This window comes from Scylla paramamosain, chromosome 33, assembly GCF_035594125.1.
Source record: "Scylla paramamosain isolate STU-SP2022 chromosome 33, ASM3559412v1, whole genome shotgun sequence".
NCBI classification, from domain to species: domain Eukaryota; kingdom Metazoa; phylum Arthropoda; class Malacostraca; order Decapoda; family Portunidae; genus Scylla; species Scylla paramamosain.
Window position 1 is genome coordinate 2,409,713 of NC_087183.1, and position 13,827 is coordinate 2,423,539.

The 13,827-nt window shown below is 38.3% G+C and overlaps 1 protein-coding gene and 1 long non-coding RNA gene across 4 annotated transcripts in view; both read left to right on the forward strand.

Moving 5' to 3' along the window:
• The window catches only part of LOC135089532 (uncharacterized), an 81,747-nt gene that overhangs the window by 36,883 nt on the left and 31,037 nt on the right, over positions 1-13,827 (forward strand). For all 3 annotated transcript variants that reach the window (XM_063985181.1, XM_063985180.1, XM_063985182.1), the window contains exons 3-4: positions 7,837-8,183; positions 8,691-8,860. In XM_063985181.1, the coding sequence (XP_063841251.1) occupies positions 7,837-8,183; positions 8,691-8,860 (517 nt within the window). The remainder of the gene's footprint in view (positions 1-7,836; positions 8,184-8,690; positions 8,861-13,827) is intronic.
• Positions 2,305-3,740, forward strand: LOC135089533 (uncharacterized). The gene is made up of 2 exons (XR_010261527.1): positions 2,305-3,328; positions 3,442-3,740. It is a non-coding gene; the product is annotated as an uncharacterized LOC135089533 (long non-coding RNA).

Sequence of the window (13,827 nt, forward strand, 5' to 3'; positions counted from 1 at the left end):
ATTAAACACCCAAACTCTGGTAGGTACAGGGTACGAGAAAGATTTAGGAGTTATAGTTAGCTCTGAACTCCGTCTAGGGAAACAATGCATAGAAGCCAGAAACAAGGCAAATAGGGTACTAGGATTTATTTTTAGGAGTGTTAAAAGTAGAAGGCCGGAAGTAATATTAAAGTTATACTTGGCGCTGGTCAGACCTCATCTAGACTACGCTGTGCAGTTCTGGTCCCCACATTACAGGAAAGATATAGGTCTATTAGAATCAGTACAGAGGAGAATGACTAAAAGGATACAGGGGATGAGGAGTATTCCTTACGAAGCGAGGTTGAAGCGGTTAAATTTACATTCTCTAGAGAGACGTAGGTTAAGAGGGGACCTGATAGAAGTCTTTAAGTGGTATAAGGGTTATAACAAGGGAGATGTAAGCAAAATTCTTAGGATCAGCAACCAGGGTAGAACAAGAAATAACGGGTTCAAGCTTGAAAAATTTAGGTTTAGGAAGGAGATAGGAAAAAATTGGTTCTCAAATAGAGTGGTAGATGAGTGGAACGGACTCAGTAATCATGTAGTTAGTGCTAGGACACTAGAGAGCTTTAAGAGAAGATTAGACAAGTTTATGGATGGGGATAGCAGATGGAAATAGGTAGGTGTGTTTCATACAGGGACTGCCACGTGTAAGCCTGGTCGCTTCTTGCAGCTTCCCTTATTTCTTATGTTCTTATGTTCTTAATAAACGGCTCCAAATCAGAATGGGGTTAAGTGATTAGTGGGATGCCACAGGAATCACTATTAGTGTCATTGTTGTTTTTAATATATATATATATATATATATATATATATATATATATATATATATATATATATATATATATATATATATATATATATATATATATATATATATATATATATATATATATATATTAAAAACAACAATATATATATATATATATATATATATATATATATATATATATATATATATATATATATATATATATATATATATATATATATATATATATATATATATATATATATATATATATATATATATATATATATATATATATATATATATATATATATATATATATATATATATATATATATATATATATATATATATATATATATATATATATATATATAAAACAAAAGAACATAGGAAATAAGAGAAGCTGCATGAAACCATCGATCGGGACTACATATGGCAGTCCCTGTGAGGAATATACCTATTTCCACCTATCATCACCATCCATCAATATGCATAATCTTCTCTTAAAGCTCTCTAATGACTCAGCAGTAACAACTTGATTACTGAGTCTGTTCCATTCATCTACCACTGTATTTAAGAACCAATTCCTTTCTATCTATTTTTATTTTTTGTATTTACTTTTTTTGTATTTATTTATTTATTTATTTATTTATTTATTATTATTATTATTATTATTATTATTATTATTATTATTATTATTATTATTATTATTATCATTATTATTATTATTATTATTATTTTATTTATTTATTTATTTATTCATTTTGGTCTAAGCTTGAACCTGTCATTTTTTTTTCTATCAAGATTACTGATCCTAAGAATTTTGCCTATATCCTCCTTTGTTATAACCTTTATATCACTTAAAGACTTCTATCAGATACCCTCTTAACCAAAGTCTCTCTAAAGAATGTAGATCTAACAGCTTCAATTTCGCGTCGTAAGGAATACTCCTCATCCCCTGTATCCTTTTAGTCATTCTCCTTTGTACTGATTGCAATAGATCTATATTCTTCCTGCAATATGGAGATCAAAAGTACACAGTGTAGCCTAGATGAGGTATGACCAGCGCCAAATATAACTTTAATATTACTTCCGGACTTCTTTTAACACTCCTAAAAATTAATCCTATTACCCTATTTGCCTTGTTTCTGACCTTGTTTCTGGTCTACTTTCTTAGAGTTCAGAGCTTACTGTAATTCCTAAGTATTTTTCATACCCTACCTGAACCTACCAGAACTTCATTGTTTATTGTGTACCTATTGTGTGGATTTCCTCTACCTACGCTAAGTACTTTGCATTTGTTAATATTAAACTGGATTTGCTATCTGTCTGTCCATTCGTTCATCCTATCCAAATCTGCCTGCAAGGCAACGATATCCAATTCTGACCTAATTAATCTACCTATTTTCATGCCATCCACAAATGTAGTAACATCACTACTAATTCCCTTATCCAGGTCACTGATATATATATATATATATATATATATATATATATATATATATATATATATATATATATATATATATATATATATATATATATATATATATATATATATATATATATATATATATATATTCTGTTATGTTTAGCAATATAGAGAACAGAGAAACGGAGAAAAAGAAACGGAGGGCAGAATAGAGAAGGAGAAATATGAAATAGGAAGAGAGGGAGAGCGAGAAGCAAGTACAGCATAGCAGAAGAGCGGAAGCATGCTGTGTTTGTTACCGTAAACTTCATATAAATTCTAAGCTATTCTTTCCTATTTAACTTCTCCCATTTCCTTTCCTTTCTGAGAGTTGCATTTAACAGACAATGTAGTTAATGAGTTGTTTTCTCTCACAGTGTAGTCAGTTTTCACCCAGCCCTCCAAATAACCCCATAATAATTTTTTGAAACATAATAGTCTTTTTAGACCTAGACTCGGTGGATGGGAGAGACAGGCGTGGTCGAGCTTTCATCTCTCAGCTTTCCACTTTTCCCTTCCCTCCCTATTTCCCATCATGTGGCTGGTTCGGTTGGCCAACGAACATTTCCGCGATTCAGTAGAAACCGAGATCTGAAAACAGCTGGATGTATTGTACAGAGAGGCGTTTTAAATCATAAATAGGAAGGGCATATTGAATTTATACCTATCGGTGGGATAACCTTGTGACGCCTTATTATATTGCATACTATTTAGGCCCTAACAGAGACTGTGATCTGTGTGAATCCACATATTGTGTGAATGGCGTGTGTGTGTGTGTGTGTGTTCCCTGCTCCTTTTGTGTGGAGAGTGACTGCACATAGTCCTGCATTGTCTGGCTCTCTCTTAAAGTTGTGTCTAGATTTTGATGGGAGCAGACACCTGTTCTCTCCCCCTTTCTGCCTAAGTGTAGTGTATTAATGTGAGGAGTTAGGTGGAGCTAGACGCATCGTGATGTTCAGCTGCTTAGCGTGGAGTTTGATGGGAAGTGTTTGTTTTGGAACGAGAGGGATTTTGGCGTGGAACACGGACACTTGAGGCGTTGTTTTAGAGGTCTGGATTGTGTGGCTTTGTCAGCATAGCAGGTATGTGACAGTGTATATCATTGTGAAGATATTGTTGGGCAAAGTATTAGATGTTAATGAAATGTAAGGAGCGGGAGAGAGGATGATTAGAGTGCACCATGGGTGTGTTGCAGGAGTTTCACGGTGATGCTTAAGGACCGTAGCCGCAGCCGTCTTCACCAGTGTGTGCCTGTCTACTGGAGGAGTGGTGTAGTGTGTGGCCATCCTGAGCCCTATCAGTCTGTGGTGACAAGAGGGAGACGCCTGTCATCACTCAGCAGGGGACCAGAAGCGTTCGTGTGAACGAGGGTTACCCGTGGTGTCCCTCAACTGGAAATTTTGAGGTGTATCCTTTTAGTTATTTTTTTTCTTGTGAGTTTACACGAGTTGTGTATTGATTAATATTGATATCCATTAAAGTGTTATTTGTATATTTTTATGTTTGTTTACCCTAGCAGGAGATTTTTTTTAGTTTTCACTCCAGTGGTGAAGTTAAGGTGAGCCCAGGCTGGCTGGTGGGCAGCTGGTACTTCATTACATTAATGTACATCGTTTCGTGTGTCTGGGTGTTTGTATGTGTTGTCCTTATTAAATGCTACTAATGTCTGGGCTCGCATCTGTACTTGTCCAGTATTAAGAGCTGTATAATATTTCAGCCATGTTGTAGGTGTCTAGCTTCTTCCTGGATTTGCACCTTTATTAACTGGGGGAATCAGTCTTCTGGAAGATTGCTGATATGCCTCTCTCTGGCTAGAGTGTATAATATTCTTATTGGACATGGTAGCTTTTGTTAATGTAGGGGGTTGTTCAGTGCGGTATTATGTTTCAATCTGTGTGTTGTCTATACTGTCTGTACTCAATAGCATGTGGCTAATTGGTTCTTTCTCAGCTTGGGGAATTAAGATGACATTTGCTATACTCCCTTCCCTTTTGGTAGTTTAAATAGGGTTTCAAACTCTTGTGCCTCGATAGCTGTTGATGACTGGCAGATGCTTACATTCCGTGTATTTGTGCCCCGCACTAGGCTATGTAGGAGATAGCCTAAGGACAAGCTGATCCGAGTCAATGGCAGCTGTGAGAGGGATTGTAGTTGGTTGGTCACACACACACACACACACAATATATATATATATATATATATATATATATATATATATATATATATATATATATATATATATATATATATACGAGGTGTGTCATTAAAGTTCCAGGACTGGTGTCCTAAAAGATGAATTTCAAACCCAAGCCACAAACCACCATATTTCCCCTTCAAAGTAATCCTTCTGGAGTATACAACTGCGCTCCCAACCCTCTACAGTCACTAATCTTTTTCTTACGTGCTTTTAAAATCATGTCCTCTGTTGCAGGTCGTTTAACAATGAGCGCTGAACAGCGAACAAACTTGAAGTTTTTGGTGCAGTTGGGGAAAACGCCGTCAGAAGCACTGGGTATGCTGCAAAAAGTGTACGGGGATGAGACAATGTCACGCTCACGTGTTTTTGAGTGGTGCAAGAGGTTCAAAGAGGGCCGGGAGGACGTGGAAGATGACCCCAGGAGTGGAAGACCCTCAACGAGCAGGAATGAGGCCAATGTTGAGCGTGTCAAGCAGATGGTGCGTGACGATCGTCGGTTGACTGTTCGAAAGATCGCAGATGAGCTTGGCATGAACCACAACAGCGTGTGGAAGATTATCACTGAAGATCTGGGCATGCGGAAAGTCTGTGCGAAGATGGTGCCGAGACTCCTGAACGATGACCAGAAGGGACGACGCATGCAGGTGTGTCAGGACATCCTCGAGCGTCTGGAAACTGAACCAGACTTGCTCAGGAGAGTCATCACCGGCGATGAGTCCTGGGTATTTGAGTACGACCCGGAGACCAAACGCCAGAGCCTTCAATGGAAGAGTCCGGCGTCGCCACGGCCGAAGAAAGCAAGGCAGTCCAGGTCCAGCTTCAAGGTCATGTTGATCGCTTTCTTCGATGTGAGGGGCATCGTCCACTGCGAGTTCTTGCCACAGGGCCAGACAGTCAACCAACATGTGTACAAAGAAGTACTGCGGCGTCTGCTTCGTGCAGTGCGCGAGAAGAGGCGGGAGTTGTGGCAGGGCAACTCGTGGCTGCTTCACCACGACAATGCGCCTGCTCACAATGCCCTGAGCATCAGAGAGTTCTTGGCCAAGAAGAACATCGCCGTGCTGGAGCAACCGCCCTACTCACCTGACCTCGCTCCGTGCGACTTCTTCCTCTTCCCCAAGCTCAAGGAGGTCATGAAGGGGACCCGTTTTGATGATGCGGACGACATCAAAAAGGCCGTGACGACGGAGCTGAGGAGCATCCCGCAAGAATCCTTCCAGCAGTGCATGCAAGCCTGGCAGAGAAGGATGGACAAGTGCATGCGGTGCCAGGGGGATTACTTCGAAGGAGATAACCTATAGTTTGTAGCCTGGATGTGAAATAAAACTTGTGTGGCACCAGTCCTGGAACTTTAATGACACACCTCGTATATATATATATATATATATATATATCATGCCGTAGTGGGCCTATTTTTTATTATTTTGTTGTCTTTAGCCGTTGTCTCTTATGTAATTTTATATATATATATATATATATATATATATATATATATATATATATATATATATATATATATATATATATATATATATATATCAGTCAGTATCCAGACAGAATCAAAAGCGGTCGTCAAAAATTAAAGGATAACAGTTAAACAATAAGAGTTCAAGTCATAGGAAGAAAGAAATAGAGAAGCAGGCAGGGAATTCAGAGTTTACCAGAGAAAGGAATGAATGATTGAGAGCGTTAGTTAACTCTTACATTAGAAAGGTGAACAGAATAGAGGTGAGAGAAAGAAGGAAGTGCTGCGAGGCCGCGGGAGGAGGAGGCATGCAGGTAGCAAGATCAGAAGAGCAGTTAGCATGAAAATAGCGGTAGAATATAATAAGAGATGCAACATCGCGATGATGAGAGAGAAGCTGAAGACAGTTAGAGGAGAGAAGTTATTACTTATCTTCAAAGTTTACCATTGGTGATAATTGAGACTGGTATATTATAAACACACATTTAAAAGGGCAGATGCGTGGTGGTTCTCTTACCTATATGTAGTCAATGATAGCTGTAATCAGTGCATTACAGACCTCTGGCGCAATTCGACTGATTGCTTGTTTGGATATCTTGAACGTGCATCCTAGGCTGCTGTAGGAGTTACCTGATGCCAGAAACAGCAATGTCACACCAAGCTGTTGCCGATATTTGTTGCCTGAAGTTTGAGTCACCTTTATTTATATAAATACCAGTCATTTGCAACAGTCTCAAAATCAGATCGGGATATCCGAAAAAAAAAAAAAAAATGGAAGACGCCTTTTTCATGGACCGTGCGTGGTCCCAGATAGACATCGTTCTCTGTTACAGTGTTAACGAGATCTTGCTTTTCTGCACTGTTCTTGTTATTCAATACGGACGATCTCGCCCAAGATCCTACGGCGGCGCTTCTTATGCTAATGTCCACACAAAATAACTACGACAGCGGCTGCCATCAATGCGTTCTCACATGCCAACATGGTCATCTCGTCTAGAAACATCTAGTGCGGACGGCCTTACCAAGTTACCTCTTATTGCTAACATGTTGCTTAACACTGTAACAAACATATCTCCAAACATTGTTGTCGATATGTAACCAGATTACGGCTGTTGTGTTTCCAACAGTGCTTTGAACATGTTTATAGGCAACAAAGTGTGGGATGCTTCTCGTCAAGTAATTTGGTGACGTGAGGTGCGCACTGTTTCCAGGAACCATCACCGTACTTTACCTCTATAACATTTTCGTGACGAAATTTTTCACACAATGCTTCGTTGCTTTTCCTTCTTTACTGGATCTCGTGCTCTTGAGGCTTTACTTTATGCTTCAAATCTTCAATTTCTTGTTGACTGAATTCCAGGCTTCTTGTTAATGCCAGGGTAGTTGAGTGCACTGACTGCAGGTTTTCGTCAACTTGCTTCATATATACTTCCAAGAAGTCACGATATGTCTGGTCTTAAGAAACAAGAAACGTCCTTAAAACTGAGGTGTCCATTGTCAATATGGTGGCATGACAGTTCAGGAGCAGTGGTGAGGCACGTCTTGTTACTGCGACTGCTAAACTAAGGAGAGAGAGAGAGAGAGAGAGAGAGAGAGAGAGAGAGAGAGAGAGAGAGAGAGAGAGAGAGAGAGAGAGAGAGAGAGAGAGAGAGAGAGAGAGAGCATATCATGTTGATTATGACAAGTTAATTAATCTTTCTTAGATCTCAGTCATATATAATCATCATCGTCATCGCTCTCTTTTCTTCTTCAATGAAAGTTACTCATGTAACTACAGACTGACCTACATACGAAATCTTGGTAAGGAAAAGAAGGCTCTCTCTCTCTCTCTCTCTCTCTCTCTCTCTCTCTCTCTCTCTCTCTCTCTCTCTCTCTCTCTCTCTCTCTCTTCACGAAGAAATAACGATTATACTATTGTCCTTACACAGGAGGTGGTGGACCTGCTGGCTGAGTCTGGAGTGAACACTTGCAATGACTGGCTAACCTTGCTGGAGGATACGGAGATCAATTACACCACTCTTGAGCGTGTTGTGAAACACGTTATAAAGGACGAAAAAAAGGCAGTAACCGTGAATGACAGCACCATCACTAGCGCCAAGGTCCTTCTACCTCTGATCTCTCCGAAAGAATTGAATATAGAACTACATAGGAAGGAATCGAACGTCCACGATGTCGTCTTTCCACACCATACATACAGCGGGCTGTACTTGTGGCACTCCTTCAAGCAGCCGCACCAACAGACCATCTCGCACTCCCTGCTGCATGCCTTGCCCCGGTGAAGAGATTTATTATTAGATAAAAGAATAGTAATGATGATAATGATGATGAAGATGATGATGATGATGATGATGTGGATGATTACAACAACAACATCAACAACAACAATAATAATAATAATAATAATAATAATAATAATAATAATAATAATAATAATGTGTATTATTATTATTATTATTATTATTATTATTATTATTATTATTATTATTATTATTATTATTCGTTGTTGTTGTTGTTGTTTTTGTTTTGTTTTTGTTCTTGTTGTTGTTAGTGTTGTTGTTGTTGTTGTTGTTGTTGTTGTTATTGTTGTTGTTGTTGTTCTTATTATTTATTATTATTATTGTTATTATTATTATTATTATTATTATTATTATTATTATTATTATTATTATTATTATTATTGTTATTATTATTATTATTATTATTATTATTATTATTATTATTATTATTATTATTGTCATCATCACCATCATCACACTTACATTTTACCATGTCATTACAACAGTGGTCTTGAGACGTTCGTGGGTCACTTAGATGTTGACGCCACCTTGATGCTGAGCAAGTTCCAACACCTGAAGTACCTACAGCTGGCCATATCAGACGACCACGACGCCAACACGATTCTTCCCGCCATACATGTCGCCTGCTCTACACTTCCTAATCTTCAGAGACTCTGTGAGTTTTTGACGTTCTGTTGCATTCTGTTACACTTTGCTTAGTTTCATTTCGAATTTAGTGTATGCTTGTGTGCGGGCAACTTCTATACCAGTGTTCTTCAATCTTTACTAAGTCCATCATTCCTTGCGAGAGCTTTCGATAAATATAACAAATAATACAATAAATTACAAAAGAATTCCATGAATATTCATTTGTTTCACTAGTTTTGAATGAAAATATGCAAATCAGAATTTTAGATATCTGCTTTAAGAAAATTTAAGATTAAAGAACAGTGAACTTAGAAGAAGAAGAAAAAAAGATCTACAGGAGATGTACTCGTCCTCCCTATCCAGATATTTATATAATCTTCAACAGCTCCACATGAACGAGGCACCTACCACTGGATATTTGTTTCCATTCAGTCATATACGAACATGCACATACTCACGGACAAGAAAGAAACAAGGAGGAAGAAGTAGACATCTGCCGAAACGATAATTACACCCAGTGAGGTCTAAAGCACTGTATAAAGGGGTGTTGTGAATTTATTAAATCCAGCTGTGACCTCACAACATAAGGGGTAGTCACAGGCTACCCTCTAAAGAAAACTTTTCCTTCACACAAAACTACATGCACCTAATTAAACACATATCCTTCACTCAAAATAAAAAAAATTGCCATGGCGACTCCTACACCAGCCCCTTCAGGGAAGGGGACTATAAATGTCCCCAGGTCGGACTGCTGTTCTGGTATCGACCCTAAATGTGTTGACATCCCCCCTCAACTTTTTCTTCATTATGCAACATTCGCTGTCTTAGATTTAATTTTCAGTCTGTAGAACACCACCTATCCTCTACTAAACCTCATCTTCTTTTCCTCACTGGAACGCAGGTGTCTGAAGCAACTGGCAGTAGCCCCTTCCTTATCTGTTCCTTCCTACTTTCTCTATCCTCTTTTGCAGTCCAAAGCCGGATGTTGCGTCTGTGTGTGTAACGACTTAATCTGCTCTCGTGCCCACGCTCTTGAATCTTCCAAGTGTTCCACCATCTGGCTACAACTACAGAGTCACTCTCAAACTAAAAATATATGTGCTGTATACCTCTCACGTACTTCTTCTGACTATAAGAAATTCTCTGACTAGTTAACTTCCAAAGTGGAGCACATTCTGACTCCCTTCCCTTTTGCAGAGATTTTCATTCTTGGAGACTTCAATGTTCACCAACAGTTTTAGTTTTCTTCTCCCTTCACTGACCATCCAAGTGAACTACCCTTTCACTTTGCTATCCTCCACGACTTAAAGCAACTGGTGCAACACCCTGCTTGTATTCCTGACCGTCTTGGAGATACGCCCAACATTCTTGACCTTTTCCAAACCTGTAATACTTCTGCTTATGTTGTTACCTCATCTTCTCTGTTGGGCTTCTAAGATCACAATCTCATATCTGTTTCTTGTCCTATCGCTCCAATCCTTCCTCTGACGTTTCGCCCCTGCTAGATGGGAGGACTTGAGGAGGTACTATACTGATTTTCCTTGGAATGACTCCTGCTTCCATCTCTGTGTGCTAAGCGCATAGCAGGGGTGATAGTGTCTGGCAAGGAGGCGTACATCCCTCACGCTTTCTCTCGACCTAAACCTTCCAGACCTTTGTTTAACACAGCATATTCTCTTACTATACATGATAGAGATGTATCCCACAAAAGGTACTTGAGCCTTTCATTACCTGAATCTCATGCGCTTTATATTTTTGCCCGAAATCATGCCAAGTCTGTTTTCCAACTAGCCAAAAGCTCCTTCAGTAATAGAAAGTTTCAAAATCTTTCAATATCTAACTCACCACGTGACTTCTGACACGTAGCGAAAAAAAAAAAAATCTCCAATAACTTTGCTTATTTATCTTTCCCTCCTTTATTTCGGTCTGATGGTACCACTGCCCACTCATCTATTTCTAAAGATGATCTCTTCGTTCAAACCTTTGCTAAAATTTCTATCTTCAGGGATTGTTTCTCCCTCTCTTCCACCTAATTCATGCTACCGCACCTGGACTACCTTCACTGAGTCACCTCTTACATGGATTCAACGCAGGGGTCACAGACGGGTGTAGAGTGTCCCTTGTGACTCTTGCACCCTATTCATGATGGTCGTAACTCCAGGTCACACTAAGTGGAAGTCGCCAGTCTGTTCTACCTACCCACAGATAAGGAAAATACTCCAAACAACATTTAACACCCACAGCTGCAGAATTGACAACCACATCTAGGAGAGAGAGAGAGAGAGAAAAAAAAAAAGTTAACATGCAATAACATGTGTATGGTCGAGGTATAATACCCGTTAGTTTTCCGCTGTCCGTGACAGTCCTCCCACTGCCCAACAGAGTGTTATAGCTTCAAGCGAAGTGGTATCGTTTACTGCCTCCTGGGCGACAGGCCTTGTCAGGATCTGAGGAGGGAGTAAAGTTTACTAAGCCGCTAATTAGTTATGTCCTTTGTGGCTGAATTGCATCAGCCCGCAGTAACATATAAAAAACAATCCGGGTCACTGACAAAACACACAAGAAGCTACAGCAAAAAGAGTGCTCACAAACACGCACACAGGAGGGTCAAGTCATCGCTCACCGTGTAAGCTTGGCCTGGACTCATACACTGCCGAGGAGTCACTTCCCTGGGTACAATGTGTATAATACACAACTACCCTTACTGGCAGACTACTATGGAGACTCCTATTCTATATAAATAGACCGGGGCGTACAGCCGGTAGTGACTCATTTAACCCCCTTAAGGCAACTGACCCGGCTACTTAGTGTCCCGCTACACAAGTATGGGCACGCATCCACACCCGCTCCCCGCGCGGTCTTTACTTGAATAAAACACTTTATTATAAAAATTGTACTGATTAAACCAGGGAAGTTAGATGACTAATGATTACTTTATTGTCAAGAGCAACTCTTGTACAAAAAATAAGGGGAGTCTCAAATTAAATGGGAAAGGAAAAGTAAGGAAATTTAAGTGGGGAACGAGTAATTGCGCGGATAAATATCTTAAGAGTTTCAGGCCAAGTATGTGATCAGGGCGCGTCTAAATAAGTCTCGTCCCTGGCTCTCTCTCTCTCTCTCTCTCTCTCTCTCTCTCTCTCTCTCTCTCTCTCTCTCTCTCTCTCTCTCTCACATTATTCTTATCTGCACAATACAATATATATATATATATATATATATATATATATATATATATATATATATATATATATATATATATATATATATATATATATATATATATATATATATATATATATATATATATATATATATATATATATATATATATATATATATATTAACCATTTGACAGCATCTCTGACTCGCCACCACAAAGTTATTTGCACAAGTCTTAAATAGATACAATAGCTCCTTGGCGCTTTCCAACATTACAAATCAATCAAGTGCTGCAGAGTCCCGGGGTCTTCACCCTCATTGGTGTGTCAATTTAAGGTTTGGACGCAACTTCATTATACCTGCCCCTTTTGGCCACTATTATTTCAACAACCATCTAGTCTCTTTCTTCTTCTCTGGTAAAGACCTAGGGATCCTTGTTGATACATAATTACGCTCCTTAGCAACTACGGCTGGTGGTATCGCATGCAAAAGTGTCCCCTGTGCTCCACACCCCTTTGCTATCTTTGCTCAAACTCGTATATGAAAGGGTCTATAGGGCTGATATCCTAAACAAAGCAGGCACGATCATCAATTGTTATTATGAGTGTATATAACGCACCATCAGTAGTCTTATAATCCACTGTTTATCGAATATTTAAAACCTCCGAGTACCTCCGACCCATAAAATTCCACACGGTATGGACATATCCTGCACTTTCATTTTTTGATGAAAATACTGCGAATTCCACGTTTCTTTTGCTAGTGCAGAGAATGAGATGACTCCCGCTGTTCCAGGTAATAGTTCAATGAGAAATGGTCACTATTAACTGATTTATTGGTAAAAGTAGGTGGGTCCTTCATGTCAGATGCGACGATGCTCATGTCCGCTCCGAAAATCTTAATGAAATTAAATGTCGTGTTTCTTATTTATTTGATAAAACATATGATTGTGGTAACGCATAACAGTAGAAATAAGATCTCCTAAATTTTGGCTGGAAGGAAAACATATACTAACCTAAAATAAACTTGTAATACAGCAAAATCGTATGAGGCGCAGTCGATCTCAGCAAGCGAAGTAAAAATCTTCGAGTCATAACGCCCCTCGCGCTTCCATGTTTTACAAAAAAAAAAAAAAAAAAAAAGAAAAAAAAACTGGGCTATAAAACAAATTTCTTTAGAAATATTTCTACAGAAAAATAAATATTTCGTATCTACACGGAATTTTGATACCCGTGTTGCAGTAATATTAGCATGAGAATGAAAAATAGTCGCCCCTCTAGCGACATTATCCAATTACAAGTCTGTTTAGTGTTTACTTGGGTACAGATGATGTACGAGAGTAATGTAGTTAATTTCACCCTAGGAGACATCAGCACAGGCTGGATGGAAAACAATGTAGGAGTAAGACAGGGCTGTGTTACGTTCCCAACTCTCTTTAATATATATATATATATATATATATATATATATATATATATATATATATATATATATATATATATATATATATATATATATATATATATATATATATATATATATATATATATATATATATATATATATATATATATATATATATATATATATATATATATATTTTTTTTTTTTTTTTATTTATTTATTTTTTTTATGTAGGAAGGACACTGGCCAAGGGCAACAAAAATCTAATAAAAAAAATGCCTACTGAAATGCCAGTCCCATAAAAGGGTCAAAGCAGTGGTCAAAAATTGATGAATAAGTGTCTTGAAACCTCCCTCTTGAAGGAATTCAAGTCATAGGAAGGTGGAAATACAGAAGCAGCCAGGGAGTTCCAGACTTTACCAGAGAAAGGGA